The 25,588-nt window shown below is 37.3% G+C and overlaps 1 protein-coding gene across 3 annotated transcripts in view; it reads left to right on the top strand.

The window, feature by feature from the left end:
* Positions 1 to 16,034: 16,034 nt before the first annotated feature.
* Positions 16,035 to 25,588, top strand: part of ACVR2A (activin A receptor type 2A) — an 86,676-nt gene continuing 77,122 nt past the window's right edge. The window contains exons 1-2 of one of the 3 annotated variants that reach the window (XM_025403906.1): positions 16,035 to 16,224; positions 16,600 to 16,733. In XM_025403906.1, coding sequence (XP_025259691.1) covers positions 16,679 to 16,733 — 55 coding nt within the window. In that variant the 5' untranslated portion in view covers positions 16,035 to 16,224; positions 16,600 to 16,678. Of the gene's footprint in view, positions 16,734 to 25,588 lie in introns of all 3 variants that reach the window. The other 2 variants (XM_025403907.1, XM_025403905.1) reach the window with 2 other exon arrangements.

The following is a 25,588-nucleotide window of genomic DNA, read 5'->3' on the forward strand; positions in this document are numbered from 1 at the left end:
GGCACACACCTGTGATCCCACATACCTGAGGTCCTGAGGCAGGAGAATCACTCAAACTTGGCAGGCAGGATCATTTGAACAGTGAGCCAAGATTGTGCCAATGCACTCCAGCCTCAGTGACAGAGCAAGACTCTGTCTCAAAAAAAAAAAAAATTTAAAACCCTAAGTACTTCAAAGGAACTCCACGAAGAAACTGAAAGTGACAGCCTACAGAATGTGAGAAAATATTTTTAAATCATATATATATGGGATTACAACTCTTTTTTTTTTTTTTTTTTTTAAGACAGAGTCTGGCTCTGTCGCCCAGGCTGGAGTGCAGTGGCAAGATCTCGGTTCACTGCAAGCTCTGACTCTGGGATTCACGCCATTCTCCTGCCTCAGCCTCCCAAGCAGCTGGGATTACAGGTGCCCACCACCATGCCCGGCTAATTTTTTGTATTTTTAGTAGAGATGGGGTTTTACCATGTTACCCAGGATGGTCTGTCTCCTGACCTCATGATCTGCCCACCTCAGCTTCCCAAAGTGCTAGGATTACAGGCATGAGCCACCGTGCCTGGCTTATTACAACTCTTATAACTCAATAATAGAAAGACAAATAACCCGATTTAAAAATAGGGAAATTATTTGAAAAGACATTTTCCAAAGAAGATATTCAAATGGCCAATAAGTTCAAGAAAAGATGCTCGACATCATTAATCATTAATCATTAGGGAAATGCAAATCAAAGCCACAATGATCTATCACTCCACACCAACTAGGATGGCTAAAAAAAAAACAAAAAGATAGAAAATAACAAGTGTTGTTAAGGAGGTGGATAAATTGGAACCCTCATATGCTGCTGATAGGATTGTAAAATGGTGCAGCCCCTATGGAAAATAGCTTGGCAGTTCCTCAAAATGTTAACCATAGTTACCAAATGACTCAGCAATTCTACTGTTAGGTTCATACCCAAGAGAAATGAAAATAAATACTTACACAAAAACTTGAACATATATGTTCATATAGCATTATTCCTAGTAGCCAAAAAGTGGAAACAACCCAAATATCCATCATCTGATGAATAAACAAATAATATTTATACTACACATACAGTGGAATATTCTTCAGCACTAAAAACATCAATTACTGATATATGCTACTTCCTGGATGAACTGTGAAAGCATTATGCTACATAAAAGTAGCCAGTGAAAAAATACTACGTATTATATGATTCTTTGTATATGAAATGTCTAGAATAGACAAATCCGCAGAGACAGAACATAAATTAATGGTTGCTAAGGGATGTAGGGAAAGTTAGGAGTGACTGCTAATGAGCACAGTGCTTCTTTTCGTGGTAATGAAAATGTTATAAAATTAGATAATAGGCATAACTCCACAACTCTGAACAAACTAAAAACCACTGAACTGAACACTACAAAGGTGAATTTTATGAGTCGTAAATTATATCTAAATAAAGTTGTTTTATAATCACATATAGAAAACTGTTATATAAGTATCATTGTATTTATTCATTCTACTGTTTATGGTTGTTTTTAGAATTTTGCTATTGTAGATAAACCTTTATGGACACTTTTGTACTTGTCATGCACATATGTACCCACTTATCTTGGACATAGAACTAAAATTGTATTTGCTGGGTCATAAGTTAATCAACTATAGTAGACGTTAGTAGAAAGTGAAGCAGCTTTCAAAAATGCATGTATCAATTTATGTTTTTGCGAGCAACATATGAGAATTTCAATTGATCTACCTTCTTGCCAACAATTGAGTGGTCATTAAAATAAAATTTTCAGCTATTCTGGTGGATGTGCATTAATATCTCATTGTGGTTTCAGCGAGCATTTTCACTCCTTACTGATGATATTACTTTTTTATATGTTTATGAGATATTTGCCCATCTTCTTTTGTGAATTGCTGGTTCAAGAATTTTGCCTGTTTTAAAAAATTAGTCTGAGGAATTCTTTATGTACTCTCTTTAAACAGTGTCTTTGATCACAGAAGTTTTTCATTTTATTAAAATTCAAGCTTTCATTGTTTTTTATGCTTAGGTGGTTTTGTGTTTTGTTTTGGTTATCTTTAAGAAATCTTCACCAACCCTAGGCTCATGAATATATTTGCCTGTGTTATCTTCTAGAAGGTTTGTTGCTAAATATTTCTCATGGAGGTCTATGATATATCAGAAATAGAATATGATTTTTATGCATGATGTGAGGTAGGGGACAAGTCTCATTTTTATCTATAAGAATGTCCAGTTTATTCAACTATTTATAGAACATACCAACATTTCTTCACTACATTGCAATGGCACTTTTGTCATAAAACAGGTGACTGTACACATGTGGATATGTTTCTGGACTGTCTGATTTGTTTCTTCAGTTTTTTTTTTTTATTCTTGAGCCATTACCACACTGTTTTAATTACTGCAGCTTTACAATAAGTCTTAACATCTGGATGTGAGCCCTCTTTGCTCTTCAAGATTTTTTTGAGCATTTCAGACTCTAATTTGTGATTTCATATTTTAAAATTAGCTTGCCTATTTGTATCAATTTTTCTAAATTCTAGCATCACTTTATCCAATTGCCACCAAACTAAAAACAAAAGCACAACCTGTTGTGCTTTTGGTTAGCAATGCATTGAAGCTAGAGATGAATGAAAGGGAATTGAAATCTTTATAACATTATCTATTTCATGAACATGGTATGCTTTTATTTAGATCCTCTCTCATTTCATTCAGTGATATTTTGTAGCTTTCTGTGTAGAGGTATTTTATATCTTGCATTAGTTTTAATCTTAGGTAATGTATTTTTAGATGCTTCTGAAATTGGTGTTCTTTAAACTTTCATTTTCTAATTGTTGCTAGTATGTTGATATACAATTGCAAATTGACTTTTTATCAAGAGACTGCTGAATTCACTTTGTAATTCTAGCGGTTTATTTGTAGATTCTTTTGAATTTCCTATGTTACAATTATGGCATTTGTAAATAGTGAGAACAGTCTTATTTCTTCCTTTCTAATCCTTATTTATTATAATACTAACACATCCAGCATAGTATTGAATAAAAGCAATGGTAGCAGGCATAAGCTTTCCTTCCCAATTTAAGAGTGAAAACTCTCAATATATCATCGTTATGTCTGATGTTAGCTACAGTTTTATTTTGTTTTTGTTTGTTTTGCAGATAGTGTTTATCAGATGAAGAAAGTTCCCTTCTAGTCCTAGTTTAATAATTATATTTTTAAGTTACAATCAGGTGTTGAATTGCATTTAATAATTTTTCTGGATCTATTGAAACATATCTATTGAAATCAAGGGGGCTTTTCTTGTTCATTATGTTAATACTGTTAATTACATTTTTTGATGTGAAATTAGCCATTTATTTTTAGAATAAACACAATTTGATTGTGACACATTGCTTCATTAATATATCACTGGATTTTATTTGCAAATTTTTCTATAGGATTTTTCTGTCTCTCCACGAAAGTTATTTTCCTTTCTTGTAATGTCTTTGTTAGATTTTGGTATCAAGGTTACATTCTCTGGAAGAGTTTATGTAATAATAGTGTTATTTTTTCGTGTACTATTTGGAAGAATTCATAGGTGAAATCACGTACACTTGGAGTGTGTGTGTGTGTGTGTGTGTGTATGTATATGTGTGTGTGTGAGAGAGAAATGGACTGTGTAAAAGTTTCTTATTAAATGTTTTATTTATTTAATAGATATAGGATGATTTAGATTGTCTAGTCATCCTGTGTCCATTTTTCTAAGTTTTCTTTTTTAAGGAATTTTGCAATTTCATCAAAATATTCAAGTTTATTAGCAGTTCATGTGATAATATTCTCTAGCCTTTAAAATATCTATAGGGTGATGTCACCTTTTAATTTATAATACTGATAATATTAATTTTTTCTTGATTAGACTTGCTAGGAGATTGCCAATTTTATTAATCATTTCAAACAACCAAGCTTTAAATATTTTCTCTATTTTATATTTTATTGATTCCTGTTTTTAACTTTATCATTTACTTCCTTTTGTTTTCTTGCATTTACTTTGCTGTTCTTTTTTTAGGATCTCGAAATGGAATCTGAGCATGATTTTCAGCATTTATTCTTTACTAAATGCACTTATGACTATACATTTCCTGCTATGCATTTTAGCTGTAAGCACTAGTTTTGGGATGTCACATTTTTGCTAACAGAATTCAAATATTTTCTAATTTCCATTGCAATCTTCACTTTGGTCCATAAGTAATTAAAAAATGTATTGAAAATTTCCTAACATTGGGGATATTTGCTTACTCTTCTGTTAATAGTTTAATAGTTTTTAGCTTAAATCTATTAAGGTCAGAGAATATACTCTGTGTAATTTAAGTGATTTGAAATCTACTGTTACTTGATCCAATTATATATAGTTGATTTTGAGCAATGTTCCATGAGAATTAGCAATATGCTTACATTCTGCAGTTGTTAGGTATAGTGTTCTTCACCATAATTACTAAAATAGTTATTAAAAAGATCTTCAACTATGGTTCTCTAATTTGTCTATTCAATATTTTATTTCTGTAATGTCTTTCTTCCTGTATTTTAAGGCTATATTATTATCTTTAAATTGAAGTTTAAAATTCTATCGATCCCTTTATCATTATGAAACTATTATTTTCTCTACTAATACCTTTTGCTTTAGAATCTACTTTGCCTGATATGAGTACAGCTGCACCATTTTCTTTTGGTTATATTTTTATGTTATGTCTTTCATACTATTACTTTCAACCTTCAAGAGTCGTTATATTTAAAATGTATCTCTTATAAGCAGCATATTGTTGGCTATTTTTTTTCTTACTTACTCTGACCATCTTTGTCTTTTAATTGGAGTATTAATACCACTAGTTTAATGCAATTATTTACATATTGGGATTTATACTACCATCTTACTATTTTCTCTATTTTGCTGTTTTCTGTTTTTCTTTCTATTAGGTTAATCAAAGGTTTATTATTCCATTTACTCTACTAGAGTGTTAGTTATATATTTATTATTTTATTGGTTACCTTAAAATAATAGATTCCAATATTAATCCTCGCTTGTTACAGACTACCTTAAGTTAGTGCATTTATTACTCCTTGAATAATGCAAGGACCTTACAACACTCTAACTTCATGTATTCCTTGTTATGAGTGGAATGTCCATAACGAAATTTGTGTATTGAATCCCTAATCCCTAGCATAATAGTATTTGGAGGTGGGTGCTTCGGGATGAGCCCTGTGATAGAATTAGTGCCCTAATAAGAAGATAAAGAGATCAGAGTCCTTGCTCACTTGCGCACTCATGCACTCTCTCTCTTCCCATGCAAAGACAGAACCAGAAGGCAGCTGGCTGGCTGCAAGCCAGGAAGAGGGCCCTCACCAGGAACTGAATCTTTTGGCACCTTGATCTTGGACTTCCCAGCCTCCAGAACTTCGAGAAATAAATGCTTGTTGTTTAAACCACACGATCTATGATATTTTGTAATAGCAGCCTAGACTAAAATACTCTCTTTTTACTTTTTGTGCAAGTGCTGTCATGTATTTTAATCTTACATCTATTTTTAAAACCTATAATACGTTATTGCTATTGTTTATATTTAGATTTACTCATATATTTACCCTTCCCTGTGTTATTAATTTTTTCTGCAGTTCCATGTTTAAATATGAAAAATTAAGCTTAGGTCAAGAAACTAGAAAAAAAAGGAAACGAAAATAAAAATGAAAAAAATCCTTACATTCTCTTTTAGTGTGAGTCTACTAGCAACAGACTTGCTCCAATTTTGTTTGTCTGAAAATATACTTATTTAACATTCCTTTTTGATGGATATTTTTATGATTATAGAATTCTTGCTTGGCAATTGTATTCTTTCAGAACTTTGAAGATGTCATTCCATTGTTTCCATAGTTTCCATTGGAAAGTCAGCACTAAGTCTTATTTTTACTCCTTTGAAAGTAATGTGTATTTATTCTCTATTGTCAGTATTTCATTTTTATCACTGCTTTTCAGATGTTTGAATACAATGTTCGAGGTGTATTTATAAACAAATTTTCCCGAATGCAGATTGTGGAGCTTCTCAAATTCATGACTAGATTTCTTTATTAGTTTTGTAAAATTAGTTGCCAACAGTTTTTCAAATGTTGCTTTTGTTCAATTAATGTTCTCCTATCCTTCTGGGATTCCAATTACAGATACATCAGAACTTAAATTGTCCTATATATCTCTTATGATCTCTTCTGTATTTTCCATCTTTTTTACTCTCTATCCTTAAATCTGAATATTTACTACATCCTTCCTCTCAATTCACTATTGTTTTTTCTGTTGTGCTTAATATACTATATACCCATATTTTAATTTATTATAATTCTTCTAATTTTGGTTACAGCATTTCCATTTGGCCCTATGTTTTACGTGGTTGGTAAGTTTTTAATGAATGCTGGGCATTGTGAAAAATTGCAAAAGCTCTCCATTAAGTTATCTTTTTCCAGAAAGAATTTAACTTGCTCCATCAGTCATATAATGTATGGACTTATCATATCAATTTAGATTTGGATTTCAGATTTTAGGGGGCTCATCAACTTCCAGTTTGTCCTAAATCTTAAAGCTTAGCCTTTACTTTGCAAAGAATCATCTTCTTGAGTTCTCATCTGACATCCTGAGGTATTTTACTTGGGCTCTCCCTCCTTGGTGGTCCCCAAATTCCCATCTCTGGTTCCCAAGGTCTCCAAAATTGCCAAAATCTTGGCTAAACTCTTTAACCCCAGCTTGCTTCTTTACCCTTAATTTATCTATATTTCACCCTTCATAGTTAAGGAGTCAGCACCTGCCTTGAAGGGATATTGCACAGAATTTTGGACTCCCTCCCTTTTGGTTTTCTCAACTCCTGCACCTTAGTTCCTCAAGTCCTAATCACTTTGGCACCTCAAACTCCAACATCTTTCTCCCCCACCCAGTGAAACTACGTAAGCCCAGACTGCTACTTTCCTCTTAGCGTCTCTTACTTATGCTGTGAATCTGCAAGTACCAAAGTGAAAAGCTTAGGTGAATGTGGGGCTCAATTCATCTCCTCTCTGGGTTCTTTGTCCCCCCAGTACTGTCTTCATTACTTCCTCTCTAGTGGCTTCAAATAGTTGTTGAATAAATTATTTTAAAATAGTTGTTCATAATAGAGAGTTAATGTAATACGAAGTATTCTATCATAGTCAGAAGCGGAAATAGAATTATTTACTTTTAATTTGCAATTTTAAAAGAATCTACTTTCAATAATCTTCTCATTTGTGGTTTTAAAATTACAGAGTCAAAATTGACTGAAAAACAATTATGTACCTGGGTGGACTTGAAATAAGAAAAATGAGTCAGGAAGACATTTATTCAAATATTAAATAAAATTTGTACAATTGCTATTTTTCTATGATTAGCCTAAATAACAAAGGGTAAATTGGATGCCTGAATTATCTTGGTGTTTATCTGATACAGCAAATTCACCATTCTGTGTAACTCAGGTCTAATGACAGCAATGAAAAACAATATCAGAAATTCTTTTGGTTTTATAACTATAAAATTTAGTGCTTTTTTGTAACAGTTATTTTGTATAAATTTTCGAATTGATACCAATTATTTCCTCTTTAACAAAAAGGCATGTTTAACAGTTCTGTGGCGGGGGGGGGGTGGTTTTATTTGTTTGTTTTTGGTTTTTTGTTGTTTGTTTGTTTTAACTAAGTAAAAGAAGTAGGTCTTTTTACTGTGTTGCATAGGCCTTCTGGATGGGACATGCTCCATTTAGAACTCTGTTTCCTGCTTGAAGGAACAATTAATATGCTTACTACTTGAGAAACAGCATGGCTCATTGGACTAAGCTTTGAGTTAGTAGTTTGGAGTTATAATCCCATTTCTACTACTGATTCAATTTGTGCCCCTGGGCAAGCCATTTAACCTTTGTATTTGTTCACTGGAAAATAGGATAAAATTACTACTTAATTTCAGGAGTAGCTAATAATAACTGCTTTTGAATATAAAGAAACGCACACGATGTATTTTGACCAGTTAAAATCACTGCAAACATTCCTACAATTTAGTTTCTCCTAAAGCTTCAGTATGGCTTTGATTAAAATTATTCTGATTTAAGTTAAAATGAAGCACAATAAAGTGCAGTTAAGTGTTTTGTTTAATTTGCATTCTTAAACAGGTGGGAGAATCCAGTGTAGTGAAGCCTAAGAAAACAAAAATTAAAAAAAAAAAAGAAAAACAATCGTTCTTTTCTTTACAGGCTTTAAAAAAATTGTAAAAAGGACTCTATATTATTCTCTGTCACCAAAGTGCAAAAATTTACATTCACACCAAATAATATTAAACTTACACCTATTATTTTTCTTTTCTTATTTATAATTCTTTAGAAATAGAGAATTAAATAATAATTATTCCTAAAATGTTATGATAATTTTCTCTCAGCACAGATTGACTCATCCAACACCCTGGATGCTTTGACATCCCAATTCTTGGACAACCTCATCACCAGTGACCATTTTTTCTATCACTGCTGTGGTAACTCCCTGGCCGTTGTCATTACCAGACACAATTCCTCTCCAAAACCTTGCTAATTTCTAGTCTCTGGCCACAGCTCCTATCCTTCTAGCTCACTTCCTTAAATATCTGCCAAGAAGTAATGGATCCTCCTAATGGTATGAGTCCTCTAATCCAGCGGTCCCCGACCTTTTTGACATCAGGGACCGGTTTTGTGGAAAACAATTTTTCCATGGGGGGATTGGATAATTTCAGGATGAAACCGTTCTACTCAGGTTATCAGGCATTAGAGTCTCATTAGGAGTGCACAATTTATATTCCTCGCATATGTAGTTCACAATAGGACTCGCGAGAATCTAATGCTGCTGCTGATCTCTGGAGGTGGAGTGCAGGTGATAATGCTTGCTGGACTGCTGCTCACCTCCTGCTGTGTGGCCTGGTTCCTAACAGGCCACAGACCAGTACAGGTCTGTGATCTGGGAGTTGGGGACCCCTGATCTAATCCATTCTCCTATCAATTCTTTCTATTCATGTAGCCTCTTCTAGACTGTCCTTTTTGTCCAACTCATATTCTGTGAGTCATTGTTCCAATGGCTCCCATATAATTCCCACAACTTCATTACTCCTCACTTCCTCAAAATCACTTACTTAATAAATCCAGCCATGTAAGAACTCAATCATCTGCCTTCTCCATGCCTGCCAACACCTCTATGTTGCAGAAAATAATCACACAGCTGGGTAGATTGGAGTCACCAATCTCAAATGAGCACTCAACCCTGGCAACTCCACTATAAACCCTCTCTCTCTAGTCTCACTTAGGACTCTTTTGTACCTTTTCATCATGCCCCTTTTACTTTAAGCTTGCTTTATATTTCAGAGAAAAGAAGAGCCCACAGCTGGGATTGCCATCATTCTCTAGTGTTCAGTTCTGTAAACTCATCTGCTTTCTGCCTCAAAAGGAGGAGGAGGAAGAGGAGGAGGAGGAAGAAGAAGAGAAAGAGGAAGAGAACAGCCGCTGTCTTCTCAAAGGCCAACCTAACTCTCATGTTCTGAAGCTTGTCCTTTCTTGCCTTCAGAAGTATTTTACCCATTCAGTTTTCCTTTCTTCAGCGTTTTCAATCTTTCCTCCTATGGCACCATACCTATGAGTTTACATATATAATTTATGATGTCTCCTCTAAAAAGAGAAACAAAATAAAACCCTCTCTTGATTGTGCATTTCCCTTTAGCCACCACCCCATTTATTTGATTTTTTAAAAATAGCCAAATGTCTTTCAGGCTTTGTTCTTTTTGTATTTTGTTTTTATTTATGTATGCATTTATTTACTTATTTTTGAGACTGAGTCTTGCACTATCCCCTGGGCTGGAGTGCAGTGGTGTGATCTCAGGTCCCTGCAGCCTCCGCCTCCCATGTTCCAGTAATTCTTGTGTCTCAGCCTCCTGAGTATCTGGGACTACAGGCACGCACCGCCACGCCTGGCTAATTTTTGTATTTTTAGTAGAGACGGGGTTTCGCCGTGTTGGTCAGGCTGGGCTTGAACTCCCAACTTCAGGTGATCTGCCCATCTTGGGCTACTGAAGTACTGCGATTACAGGTGTGAGCCACTGTGCCCGCCAAGGCTTTGTTATTTTTGATGTTTCTAAATTTTCATTTACCATTGACCTCAAATATTTCCATCTAGCTTTTGCTGACACTACCGTCAAGGACATTAATTCCTTCCATGATGCCACATCCAATGGCTTACATTTTTGTTTTTCATTTTGCTGTATGCCTCTATTGGATTCAACACTGTCCCTATCTTCCTTTTGTAAAAGACGCCCACATGTGACATCCATCGCCCCTGGTTTTTATTTCATCTCTGCCCACCACTTCTTTATTCCCTTTCCTGGCTTTTAATCCTCCACTTGATTGCTACATTTCTTCTTCTCTCTCTCTACTCCCTATTTAGATACTCTTATTCATTTCTATGGCCTTAAATACCATTTGTATGGTGACAACTCCCAGATTTATATCTGTAGCATTGCATGTTGCTCCAAACTTCAGTCACGTAGATCCACTTGCTTATGTTATATCTATCTCCATTTGAGTGTCTCACAGGCATCTTAAATATAATATTTTAAAAACTGAGTATTTTCACTATTCATCTTTCCAGTTTCTGCCCTATAATATCTCTTCCCTTTAAATCTTCCCCATCTCAATAAATGACATGACCTCTACTCATTTGCTCAAGAAAAAAAGCAGGAGTCATCCAATCCATCAGCATATCTTCCAGAACATATCTTAAATCTGCCTACTTCTTTCTGTATTAGTTTACAATATTATTGTCTCATGTCTGACTTACTGTAATACCCTTCTAACTAATTTCTCTGCTTGCTTTGGTAATCTCTTGCAACTCACTCTCCATGTAACAGCCAGAGTGATCTGTTAAACATAAGCCAGACCACACAACTCCCTGACTTAAAACCCTCCAATGGATTGCTACTTCACTTTGACTAAAATCCAAGGACCTTACTTTGGTCCATAGGCTGTTGCATAGACTGGAGCCTATTTTCCTCTCTCTCCTTATTCATACTACTCTCCTCATTGCCATGAGAGCCTTCTTTCAATTTCTTAAATACATCATACATACTGTTTCTTCTTCACTAGCTTCTTTCATGGTTATCTTCTTTTCATCTTCCAGGTTCCAGTTGAAATGTCACATCCTTTGTAAGTCCTTCCTGAATCATTTTCTCTAAATAGATTCCCTCTTCCTATATTATCCCATTGCTCTTTATCTCAGCATTCTGGCTGCTTTTATAAATAATCCTTTCCATTTGGGAATTACTTGTTTACTGGCTGTTTTCCTGTCTTCTTCATGATACTGTCAGCTCAGTGATGGTGGAGACTATATTCATTTCATTTGACACTTGTACAACCAAAACCTAGCACAAATTCTGTACCTAATAGTTACTTGTTGAATAAATGAATGCCACAGACAGTGTAATGAAAATGACTGATCCTTATGCAGACTTGTATTATAGAAAATTTCAGGACTATAACATCAAAGCTTTATTCAAGATTTTAAGCACTTGTCAAAATGGATGAAAGACTTTTTTTTTGAGAAAGAATTGTGTATGTAGTCTGCTTTCTGCTCCAGTAGGAAATCCACTCTTAGATTCTCTATGATGAATTTCCAATCTATGAGACTTTCGTGAAGTCAAAGTACAATAAAATTGAATCACTAAGAACTTGAGGCCAGGCACAGTGGCTCACACCTGTAATCTGAGCAGTTTGGGAGGCTGAGGTAGGCAGATCACTTGAGCTCAGGAGTTCAAGACCAGCCTGGGCAATATGGCAAAATGCTGTCTCTACAAAAAAATGGAAAAAAAAAATTAGCTGGGTATGTTTGGCACATGTCTGTAGTCCCAGTTACTCAGGAAGCTAAAGTGGGAGGATCACCAGAGCCTGGGAAGTCAAGACTGCAGTGAGTGGTAATTGCACCACTGCACACCAGCCTAGGTGACAGAGTGAGACCTATCTCAAAAATAAAAACATAAAGCAAAACCCTTGAAAGTAAAACAATAACAAAATATAAGCTCAATTATTTTATAGTTTCAAAAGACATAAATCATTACCAAGTTGCTACAAAATTTCTAAACGATTGTTGTCTATGTCCATGCGTATCTCATTAAATATTAATAAATCGTTTGAGACCAGCACTGGTTTAAGACATACACTTTGAGTAATGCAGGTTTACTCCATCATCCTTCCATTTGATATTGGTTTAAGGTAATAGATCTCAAATCCTGAACTATTCTTTGTTGGGTATGCTAAATGCCCAACCTCCTGCGGAGTATTTAGCATCCTAGTCCCAGGACACTAAAAACCAGTGCCACCACCCTTACCAGTTATTGTCCAAACCAACACCTTTCCCACCTGCTACCTGCCAATGGGGGAGCATCAGTAATGCCATAATTCAGAACCACTTGGGGGTGTGGGTTCTGACAGTTGCTCAGTAGCATTAGAGTAGGCACTGTGGTTATCAGCATGGGGAGGAATTGAGTCTTAGTACCTGGTCAAGAAAATTAAGCAACTGTGGTCATGAATTTAAAGTGGAGGGTAGGAAAGAATCGTTGCCAAATTAAGCCTGTTAGTTTTGTTTCCTACACATTTCTTGAATTTTGAAGGGGGTGATAGTGGGGAGAAAAAGTCAAATATTACCTCTGGGACGTTAGAGAGAAATCAATTGGTCTTTGAGATTTATATTACATCACAGTTTCTCTTAACTCTTCTAACTCACTTTCTTCACCTAAAATCTTTTGTCTTAACACTTTTCCCCTTATCCATTCCCACATTCTTATTCTTCTCGATATGTCTTTTTGACCCCCTTGGCACAGTGCAGTACTATGTAGATGGACATAAGTAGAAGGGGAGGAATAAATAGCAGCAAAAGCTAGGATGTAGACAATTTTCTTCCCACCTTGGGCACTTAAGGAGAGGGGGTTATTTATAAAAGAGACATCGATCATTTCTCCCTTCCTTGGACTCACCAAGTTACCAAATTTATTCCCCATGCATTATGCCTTACAGCGTTGGCATATAAGAAATTCGTTACTTGTGCCACTTCAAGAATGCCCATGTTATCCGAACACATGAGATTTTTATAGTAGCTAGAAAGCAGCTGAAATGCTCCTAAATCCTTCATTTAAGGGGAACTTAACATCCTTCATACTCCAAAGGTTTTCAGTCATCTTCCTGAAGATGAAGCAAAAGAGATTAGACATGTCTTGCTGAAGTGTCTGTTGGTGGGTCCAAAGTCAAGTTCAATTATAACCCAGTTCATTTCCAGCTCTACTTCAGAACTGAAGATTTAAACTTCTTCGTATCTTTTTGAGACATGAGTTTATAACACAAAATCTTTTACTCTGGAAGCAGTCTGTGTCACTTATTTACCTCTATCTCCTCATCCAGCCAACACTCTAGATTGAACTGGCTTCTCAAGATTCTTCCACCTGGGAATAATTTTCAGTTCAATTGAACTTGGCAGGACTCTGAACTTCAAATTCTAGCATTGGAGTGGCCACAAGGCTAGGTCTTGGGGTTGAGAAGTGAATGAAGTTAGCTAAAGATGTTTATCTAATAATGTCCGATGCTCTGATCGATTAGAATTCATATTTCCTTTTCCTTTCCTCTCCTTTCTCATTTTCCTTCCCAAACCAGGTTTTACACCTTGCAGTGTGTTAGGAAGTGGTTGTTGGATTTGTGGATTTAAAAAAGTGATTCTAGAAAACAGGGAGGAAAGAAGGGCAATGGGGTTAGCTGTGGCCACCTCCTTTTAAGCCTTGAAGCTCCAGTGGGAATCAGTCATAATTCCTTGTCATTTTAGGTTACATTATTTTTGAATTAAAAAAAAAGGGGGGGGGGAGGTAAACGAACACATTTAGGAACAGAATAGCTGCTGTTACTGGTTAATACTTTTCCCATGGGGTTATTTTTTGTCTTTGTTAGAAAGGAACGTCCTAGTGAAGCCCAGCTGCTTCTCTTTAATACTACAGAAAAATATTTTTCATGCTTATTCTTATACTGGCAAATTTAGTTGGTAAGATAAGGAATATATTTTCAAGTTTCAGTTGTATTACTCGCTATTCCAGTTATTCCACTTGCTCTGGTTTCACAATTAAAGAAATATTGAAATGATGCACAGATAAGACAAGAGTGCGGCCTGACCCTGACATGAAATTCTGTAATGAACTTCAAGTGTTTCTAGAGTAAAATATACTCTTCCATTCCAGAACCGTTAGTGCAACTCTTAATTCAACCAGAGAACGGAAGGTTTATACATATTTCTTTGACCAACTCATAAAGATGGGAGTACATGAGATCATTCAGACACCTTTAACACCAACTTGGGACTTTGTAACTGTTGCAAGTATCAGTCAAATTCTGAGCACCACGATTTGAGAACTGGAAATCTTGGAGAGAGTTTAAAGTGCCACAGTGATTATTAATAACCCTGACAAGTTGTAGAAATGGGCAGATAATTATAGGATGAACTTAATAGACAGATATACAGAGTAATTTAGAGGAAGTAAACTGCTATAAGTGAGAAGACTTGGTTTTGTGGGAAAAGGTGGGAATCAGTAAACCACAAGTGAAACATGAATTAGCCATATAGTACAGTTGCTTTATTATTTAAAAACCAAAACTTTGTAGAGTACATTAACAGAGATTGTGTTCAAGAGAAAGGCAGTCATCCCTTAGTCATTTAAACAATTATTTATTAAGCACTTATGTGCTAGTTGATACTTCTGGGTGCTGAAATAAAATAAGGAAAAAATCAAGATCTGTACCTTCACGAAGCTCACTAAAGTGTGGTAAATGATACAGCAACTACCTTCAATAGTCTTTAGTTTGTATTCTGCAGCCAACTACATACAGCAAATACTAAAAGCTACTTGAGGTAGGGAATCCATCCTATTTTTACCTGTTGGATCCCATTCCGTGCCTAGCACACCAGCTTGTAAGCAATCAACATGGATTAAGGGGTAAAAACAGGCCCTTAAAGAGCTAAAATTTAAACAAGTAATCACTTGTCTGATCATCAAATATGTCGTTCGAAATTCTCAGTTTTTTCTTCAAAGCGCAGTAAACAAATATTTGTGCACCTATTACTTGCAAAACAGTTCTCAACACAATGCTTTGTGTGTAAAAGGAACGGCGGGAATGGATTAAAGTTGCGCATCGTGATAAATGGCGTGAATATCCTGAGCGGGTGGACAGCCCTTCTTCCGTGAGTTTTTTCTTTTTTTTTTCTTTTCTTTTCTAGTCACCAAGACAGCACGCGTGTGCAGAAGCTGCAGCGGTGGGACGCAGTGCTAAGTCTGGGGGCGCAGACAGCAGCTCGCCCGTCGCGAGCTCGCCTGGGCAGCTCGGCGGGCGCGGCGAAACAGCTCCCACGTCCGCCTTCCACCGACTCCTCGGTCTCAGAGCGGACGAGGCGTCCCCCCAGAGGAAAGACTGGGCGCCGCAGACGCCCCTTGGAGAAGTCCCCGGCCACTCGCCCCACCTCGGGGTCCTGTTCCCCTAACCCTTCGGGCGGGCGCTCCAGAGAGGCCCGTGGGACGCGATTTGAAACGGGTCGTGCCCAGCCCAGCCCGCATCTACTCGCCCGGCCACAGCCCAGCCACAGCTTAGGGACTTTGAGGCGCCCGCGCCCCTTTGTCGCGGTATCTCTCGCCCAAGCAGGCCGGACGCCGAGGCCTCGCGGTATCGAGCCTCCGTCCGCCCCGCCTCCTCGCCCTCCACTCGGCCCCGCCCTCGCTCTCTTACCCCTCCCCCTCTCCCGCCTCGCTTCCCCGACAATCTCCTCGCGCTCCCGGCCCGGCACGCGCGCTGCGCCCGGCCGCCGCCGCCGCTGCCGCCGCCGCCGCCGCCGCTGCCGCCGAGCGTTCCTCCGCTGCGCCTGGCTTCCAGCTTCGGGCCGGAACCGGAAGTTTGGGGGGCGGAGCCCGGCGGAGGCCAGGAGACCGAAAACGCGGCCGAGCCCGGAGCCCGGAGCCGGAGCCAGAGCCTGGACCAGAACTTGGCCGCCGCCTGCACCGCCGCCGCCGCTGCCGCCCGCCGCTCCTTCCCCGCGCCGCAGCCGCCTCGCCGCTACCGTCGCGAGCTCGGCCGCCAGTGGTCCTCGGACTTTAGGTGTCCGGGTTGAAGGTCGGTCCGGACGTCGGACCCAGTCGGTTCCCAGACTGTCCGGGCGGCTGCGGACGCCGCCGCCGCCGCCGCCTCCTCGTCGCCTCAGCCTGGCGTTTTGTTCCCAGAGACTGGAGAGGCGAGCGGAGCTGACAGTGATTTTGACAGTGATTTAAACCCGCTTTTGTTGTTGTTGGCTTTTCGTTGTTTGGTTTTGTGTGTTGTGCGTGTGTGTGGCGGTTTTTCCCCCGTGGTGCATTTTATTTTTTATCGTTGTGCTCTTTTTTCTTTTTTTTTAAACAAACCCAGTGAACGTTTTTTAAAAAAATTTTTTAAATTTTTTTATTTTTGGTCTGGGCTTCCGAATATGTTTTATGACGGTTGATTTTACACCAGGAGGTTTGTCTCCGAGGAAGACCCAGGGAACTGGATATCTAGCGAGAACTTCCTCCGGATTCCCCGGCGCCTCGGGAAAATGGGAGCTGCTGCAAAGTTGGCGTTTGCCGTCTTTCTTATCTCCTGTTCTTCAGGTAGGTGCAGCGAGCGCGGCGCGGCGGGGCTGCTCCTGCGGCCGCGGCGGCCGCTGCTGGGGGCCGCGGCTGGTGTCGGGTCGGAGAGTCCAGTGAAGCCTGGGGAGGTTGCCCACTCCCTGCGCCCCTCGGCTGCCACCCCCCTCGCAGGTCTGATTGTGATCTGCAAACCTCCATGCATTTTTCTCCTTTTGAGTTGGGTCGGCGAGCTGATAAGAGTGAGTGCTGTGTTGTTGTGGAAGTGAGAAAGTCATGTTTTGTAGCCATAACACTGGATGACAGCGCTGGTTGGGTTGCAATTAAGCCGCAAATACCACAAGTGACAATTTATGCAAAGGTTGAGATCTGAAAGGAGTATTTAGTGTGGGCTCCTCCAAAACAAGGGTTGCTTTTTGTCATCGTTTAATTAGTGCTTCACCGGTGAATATCACGACATAGATCAGGCCAGTTGCTGCTTAATTTTGGCTGTGAGAAACAATACATCCTAACAGCAATTTAATCTGGGTCTCCCCTCACGTTTTCTTCAACTTCAGTGTCCAGCAGTGTTAAAAATAGTTGTAGTGGTTGTTGGAGTGTTAACTATAACCCAGTGCAGAAGAGGTATGCCGCTTGGTGTTGGTAATGTGCTGGCGTTCAACCACCATTTGTATGCTCTTTTGGGGCATAGATTTTGCTTACCTACGGAATACTTACCTTAACCGCTTTGTATTGAAGCATTGTGTTCGGTTTAGAACAACCCATATGAAATTGATTTTGTTAAATATAGTGGACTCATAAAATAGGTTTTAGCTCAAGGTTGGGGGAATAAACTGGCCATTTTATATTGGAAATTTTGATTTTGTGAGGACGTTCTATGGTTGCAACCAGTGGTTGGAAAAACTATCTAGTCTTTTGTATTTGAAATTCTATAAATGAATACAACATCTAGCTCAAAGGTGTGCAGATGTACATAACGAGAGAGTTAGTTCAATAGATGAAACATTTTAAATAAGTCTCATTGGATTTATTTATCGTAAAATTTAATATTCAGTTACGAGCTTGTGGCATAGAATTACAGGGGACTCTTGGGGGGGGGTGGCGAATTGACAGGTTTCATGGCCATGTCTTTATCTCGTTTGCCACAGGAAAATTAAAGGGTGGTAGTCTTCTTTGTGTACCTCTGTGGGGTGTGTGTGTGTGTTTGTGTGTGTGTGTGTTTGTGTCCGTCTTCCCCACCCCCCTTTAAATAGAATCTTTTGTAATGTATAGAATTTTGCTGAATGGTACATTTCCTTGTGGTTAATAAATGGATAAAGTCTAGTCTTATGTCTGTAGTGGTATTGATCAGTTCCGGGTGGGCTGAATGTGTTGTGAAATGGCGATCATTGCCAGAGATTAACCAAAAGAATCATGTCTGTTTAAATGGAAGAAGGAACATGCTTAAGGCAGGCTGACAGTTCTTTTTGTGCACGGTTTGGGAAGGAAGCTAAACAATGGTGTGTCTGAAATGAATGAAGGCCTTGATAACACTAAACCTCTTGCTTTTGTGACATGACTTAACCATGTAGTTTTTATCTTTCCAGTAGTACTCTTTTTTTTCTCTGCTTCTATATGTTGTGGCTGGTGAACTCCTCTTGTTCAAATCCCTTGTTCTGATCTCTTGCCCTTGAGGAGGGGCATCATGGCCACTGACCAAGGAATTGTGGACATTTTTCCCTCCCAAACCCACCTGAGTCACACTAATTGATGAAGGAGGTTATTCTTGAGCAGTCTCAAGGTATTACTTCTTGAAAAGCAGGCTGTCGCTACAGATCTTACAGCTTCCTCTGCTTGGTTTGGTAGTAAAAATAATTGAGCATTAGTTTCTCGTGGGATTATTTTCATTGGGCCAGGATTATTTTCAGTGGGCCAGGAGGTTAATAGCTGTAATTTTGAAATAAAGTGATTTTGTTGCTATAGGGCATATAGATATTCCACTTACATTAAACTAATACTATGTTGTTGCATAGGCTCTTTAAGATGAACATTCCCAGTTGAACTAAAATATGTGATTCTGTTGAAGATAATTGAAATAATCATAAAGACCTTAATCCATATTTATACATGAAGATTTTGAGTACTTAAAATGTCTGATTTTTAAAAGGCTTTTGTTATGGATCAGATGCACTCTAAAAAAGGATTATTGTGTTTCTCCAACTAATTGATTTTTCTACAAAATGTGTAATCTGACATGTTGGAAGCAGGAGGTGACTGTTTTTATGATAATTTTAAAAAATCTCAGGTTGTCAGTTTTTCATTTCTAGATACTTGATTTTTTTTTTTTAAATCAAAGTGGGAAACAGTAGTAAGGAACAGTTCTGTTCCAGGTATTTAGAAGGAATGTTTACTATTTCGTGGACTCTGATTTTTCAGTTTCCATCCCATGGTATGTATTGTGGAGACTGATTATGCAGACTATTCCTGTTGGATATGGCCAAGTGTATAATTTGCTCCTCTCTCTCATTCCAGGGGAAACATTTCAAATTTTGCCCCTATCCTGGAGTGCCTTCAGATTATCTTTGATTTTGAATTTTTTCATTCCTCTCATACTTCCTCAGATTCTGTTTCAAAACACAAATCTTAGTTTTCTTTTTATAGCCATTGTGGTTAATTTGTATCTTTCCCCACAGTTTGTTAAAATATGAGAATGACTTTAATACTTGCCTTAGTACTTAGATTTATCATATCTACAGTTATGCAGCTATTGTGGTATTTGAGTTGCATTGAAGTAAGTTGAGAATTCCTTTGGATTTTGTGGGAGCTGGAGCAGTATGGTCAGTGTATTTGATGAAATAGGAAATGGAAATATGGTAATTATGTTTTCTTCAGTTCAGCTAGGCAGTACTGTGTATGTGTGAATGTATGTGTGGTTGGAGGGGGAGTTGACAGTACAGAGAATCTTTTGGGATTCTCTTGAACTTTGACTAACAAGTGATGGATGTTAAATATTTTGTTTTCTAAAAGGCAGAATCTCTTATAAATACTGTCTGTGGTCAAATTCAAATATAATATGTTGAAGCCTGGAGACCAGAAACAAAATGAAACAAAATTCTCCCTCCATTCATTTTGTATTTTTTTTTTCCTATTTATGATCTAAGCCAATAGTTCTCAAGCTGGGGTGATTCCCCCTCCCTACTTCTCCAAATCCCCATCCATGGGACATTTGGAAACATTTTTGGTTGTCACAACAGGGGGCGAGGTGTGCTACTGGCATCTAGTTGGGTAGAGGGCAGGGATGCTTCTAATTGTCCTACAATGCACGGTACAGCCTTCCACAACAAAGAGTTATCTGGCTCAGTATGTCACTAGTGTAAAGGTCAAAAAACCCTGTTCTAAGAAAACCAAATACTACATGTTCTCACTTATAAGTAGGAGCAAAATAATGAGAAAACATGAAAACAAAGAACAGAACAGCAGACACTGGAGTCTACTCAAGGATGGAGGGTAGGAGGAGAGAGATGAGCAGAAGAGATAACTATTGGGTACTGAGCTTAATACCTGGGTGATGAAGTAATCTGCACAGCAAACCCCTATGATACGAGTTTACCTATGTAATAGACCTTCACTTGTACCCCCGAACTTAAAATACAAATTTTTAAAAAAGGAAAAACTCAGTTCTAAACTCTTAAATTTTAAAAGCATTAGTTTATTAGTAGAAGGGCTCTGCTGTCTTCCCCCTAAAGTTAGTAATCTAAATTTTACAAGTACATGGTATTGGTGATCTCCAGGGGACCTTGTATTGAAAGTTTTTAATCTTTTCATTATCTTTTAAATTAGAATATGATTAAATTAGAGAAACAGACTATAGATAAGCACATTCTTTCATCCTATTATACTATAATAAAAATATTCTGATGACTTATGGATAAACTCTCCTATCACCGATTTTGATAGAGTGCTCATGAAGACTGCATGTTCCTGGACATGATGAATGATTGCTTAAGGTGTCAAGTTTAGTATATTTGCTTTAGATTCAGGATTTTCTTTGCCATGATATGATCTTTAAGGATATTTGCCTTTACTTTATTCTTACTGACATCATTGGTTGCCTTATGGTGATATTCGTATGTGTTTAACGTGTTGCCTGAAATATGTTCACTATTACATGTTCCCTGAATAGTTTCTAGGTAGAAATTCTGTTTTTTTAAAAAAGATATTTCCTTTGTCTAGCTAACTTTAATTTCAAGAAACTTTTAACCTAATCTCTTAATTACATAATTACCTTGAGAATCATTAGCTGGGTTTTGGTTACCGTTAGACTAATTTACGATACAATAAGTAATATTTTATGATCTATTGCAGATCCTTTCCCTTATTAAGGTTAAATCTTGACCATAATTAATAAAATGCTTACCTTGTTTTGAACTCTGGTTTTAAGGAAGTTAACCCAGCCAACCAAGATAAGAATTACAGTGAAACGCTTAGCAAATTAAGCAGCATTATACCATAGAGAGGAAAATTCTGAAGTAATTCCCGCAAATGGTGTCCAGATGAGCCTCACCCCAGTGTCTCTGTAACACACCTCACCATACCCTTCAATGATACTGACATTTTCACCTTTTGGGTCCACCAAACTCACTGTTCTTAAGAAGTGAAGCACAACTAAACCAAATGAGATTTTAGTAATCTCTAAATTGTTTATTTAGATTCTGAGACTCTATTTTGTTGCATTTTGACTTTTTAAAGTGTTACTCTGATTTTCTCATCTTTGATATCTCATAAGTCCGTGATTACAATTTGTCTTTTCATGGTCTGTTATGTTGCCAGTTGCCATACTGTCTCAGATTATAGGTGAGCTTGGCAACATTTGATACTAGGGTCACTGGTATGCCTTAACTTTTTGCTCACTGCTCTGTAACTCCTTGTTTTTTCCATTCCCTTTCATCATTGTTCCCTTTCCATTTTCCTCTCTTCTTTGTCTACTCCCTTTTCTTCCCCTGACCCTTCTGTACTTCCCTATACTGCTTGCTTGTGGAACCCAGTCGTTGCTTAGCATCATGGGTGGCTCAAGAGGGCTTACCCATGGTTTTAATGAAAACGGATTGAATTTAGAATGCTTGAGAATTGACCAGATAGTCTTTTCCACTTTCTTTCATTTGCTGGTTTCTGGACTACCTCACACACCCCCTTGGGAGTAGTGTTACTCTCTTGGAATCAAATGGCTTGAACTTTAGATTGCTCTGATTCTCTTTTTTAATATTCAGGTTTTCCTTAACTCTTTGCTGCTTAAGAAAAAGTTTCACTCATATTATTATTCATTCATCATTTTTGTTTAAGCCAACATTTGACTGGACCCAAGAGTATATTTATTGCTGCTGATAGGACCACATTAGACTTCCTCTGTGGTAGATTTAATTCTGTTAGATTGTAAAATAGTCATGTCTAGACAGAACATTGATTTCAAATTGACTATTGAACATGAAAATTCCAGGAATAGTGTATAGAGGAAGGAGGAGGAGAAGGAGAAATCAAGAAGGTAAGAAAACTACTGTAGATAGCAGTTGACTTTCTGTCATTCTCCACCTAGATTTCTTTTTAGTCACTTTTGTATACCCAGTGCATCTAGAGGTCAGGCTTTGTTTTAATAAAGAGACTTAAGGGAAATATGTTTTTGTCTCTGAGGTTGGATTTTTTGAACTGTTAGAGTGGTGGGCCTAAAGGAAAAAATTGGAAAGTTCATATGGATAGTGGTCAAGAATGTGGTCATAGAGGTTGGTAGACTTGAGCTCTGGTGTCAGCACTGCCAGTATCTAGCTTATCTATCATTTTCTCTTACTTGATTATTGTAGCACTTTTCTAACTAAGATTCACCAGTTCCCTATCACTACTTCCTTTTCTTTATAGTCCATCTGCATAGCTGCTGGAGTGATCTTATTAAAAAATAAATCTGAATATGTCACCTTTGCTTAAAACCTTTCGCTGACTGTGGGTCACCTTTATCATAGAATCTAAAGTCTTAGAATGTCATAAAAAATCCTTCATCATTTGGTTCCTGCCTATTTTTTTAACCTCTTGGTATTGGTTAAGAGTATAGACTCTGGATGTAGACTTAATTGGTTTAAATCTTGGTTTCATAACCTAGCCTTGGTCAAGTTACTTCACCTTTGTGTGTCTCAGTTTTCTCATCTACACAATGGGGGATATTAATAGTGCCTACCTCAGAGAGTGGTTTGAATATTAAATGCTAGGTATTCTGCTGCAGCTTCTCCTTGGGATGAGTACTATACTATATTCCATCCATACAGACTTGACTTGCAGTTTCTTAAATGTGTCATCCTTTATTATATGTCAGTATGGTGCCTTCGTATATGTTACTCTTCCTCTTCCCTTTTTGGTTTTAAGACTGAGAAGTATCACCTCCTTAGAAACATTTTCTCTGTCACCCAAGCCAGATTGAGTTAGTTGCTTTCTGTTCGTCTAACACCTTGTAAATGACCTTGATTTCAGTAATTATTAGAAATGTTTACTTGCCTATTTCCACTTTAGACTGTGCAAATGTTTACTTTCCTGTTTCTACTCTTTGAAGACATCTTTCCTTTATCCATACACCCATTTCTAGAACCTGGTACACAATAGGTGCTCAGCAAATGTTTATTAAATGAATGAGATGAAATTATTTCACTTCTCTCAGCCACAGTTACCCTCTTAATGTACTGAAGTGGTGAACTTGGATTAGATAACCCCTGTTTTTTTTTCCTACTCTGAAAACTTTATGATTCTATAATTTTAAGGTTAGAGTTCGGTGGTGACATTAAGAAAAGATTTTGCTGGTTGTTTTGATATCTTTAAGTTATGTTCAAATTTAAATTTTTAAAAATAATTAAAATTATAATTTGAATTATATAGATTTAGAGGGGATCTTAGATATCTTCGTGTTCCATGGCTTTCATACTTTTTTGATTATAATCCACAATAAGAATTACATATTGCATTATGACTTAGTTCCCACGTAGTAGTAGGGGTGTGTGTATATGTGTGTGTGTGCATCGGAAATGAAAGTTTCATGAACTGTGTACTCTTAACTATGTGCAGGACACTTATGTATTTTTATATTATATTTCATTTAAAAATCATTGAACATGACCCATTAATCGATTCATTGACCCACTAATGGATTGTAAATCCCTAAAACCAGTGACCTGGTTCAACAATCCTTATTTTCTGTATTCAATACTCTTTTAGTGGATAAGGAAGCTACCTACATAAATGTGTGCAATGAAAAATATATGCTCTGAAAAATATGGTCATTAATTAATCTACAATAGAGAGTGTATGCCTATTTAGAGAATATAGGGAAAACTGGTCTCAAGGGACAGCGTGGCTCTTCCCTGACTAAGCTCTTCTCTTTTTTGGACTAGTCGAATAAACACGAGGGCACTGAAACAAAATTAGATTGTAATTTTGGGGAGCTGGTATTTTTTAATTTAGGAAAGACTTGCTGGACTTAATACTGGAAAAAATGTCTTAGCAGAAGATTAGGAAGGATATTAATCTTAGTATGAAGGAAAAGACATAAAATAGCATCAGGAACACAACAGGCATTTGAGAGTAAACTTGACCATGGATGAAGGCAAGGTGGGATGGAGAAATTTTGACTAAATCTGAGGAAGAGATTTGTGTGATGAAGAGAGTTCATAATTGCTTGATGAAGTAGGACAATCTCAGGGGATTAACTCTTAAATTCAGATGAAAACTAATTAAAACTGAGGAGGTAAGAGTGAATGATACATTTCCTGATGTATGTCCCAAATACCCCATATGTGAATATAGGACTGAAAAGCAACTCGAAGACTAAGGTAGGATGGTAGCACTACTAAATGAAATTGGTAAAGAAGTAATGAACCAGAGGAAAATTGAAAGTGCCTTCATAACTAAAAAAGTTTACAGGCAGATATAGTTTTAGATGACAAGCATGAAAAAAATAAAGACATATATTTGGAAAAAGAAGAGTACATAATAAAACATGATAGCATGTAATACTCTCTTAAAAGGGCAGGCTGTATGATGGATATGTCTTCATTGTGATGTCTAGTTAAAGAATTCTAAGCATTAGTGGCTCAGTATGTTGTTTATGTTTAAATGATGGTCAGATTTCAGTAATTACTCATACTGGTCTTCCACATTATATTCTTTGAAATCTGTATGAGACCCTACAGTAAAATATACTGTTCTAAAGAAGTAGATTTAGATACTTTTCTGAACTTGGTATACGGTATTCACGCTTGAAACCTAAACTTTTCAGTGACCATTCTTTTGGACTAGTTTTTTTCTTTGGTCACACTGGGAATCACTTTATTCCCTAATATTGCTAAAGAAAATAAATGTAAAGCAAGAAGATAGTTACTACATTAGAAGCACTGGCTACACATGTGGGGAGGGGTTGCCTTTCAAAAGATTTAAAAAATGAATCAAGTCTTTACATATTGTAATAAAAGTAAGCCTATTTATAAAGCTTAGAGGGAGTAGTTTTCCTAGTTACGATTATTAACTTTAAAATTTTTATTTTAAAGGAAAAGTCTACTGTTCTTCACATCTTCATAACTATATGTGATATATCAAGCTTGCTCCAAGGCATTATTTCAAGAGGAAGGGGCATGGACAAGTTATGAGATCTTGGCACATTTCTAAAAATCTGAGATTAACTTTTAAAATTTGTAAACCAAGATGTATTAAATGAATTGATACGCCACATAACACAGTAGCTGGTCCAGAATAGATCTTACATATTAGTTTTTAATCTATCTTTAAGTCCCATATAAAAGGATATGGTATGTAAAACATTAAAAAGATAGATTTGGTTCTTGGGGGATATTTACATTTGCAGGTTACTTATCAGT

The sequence above is a fragment of the Theropithecus gelada genome, chromosome 12 (assembly GCF_003255815.1).
Source record: "Theropithecus gelada isolate Dixy chromosome 12, Tgel_1.0, whole genome shotgun sequence".
Classification (NCBI taxonomy): Eukaryota; Metazoa; Chordata; class Mammalia; order Primates; family Cercopithecidae; genus Theropithecus; species Theropithecus gelada.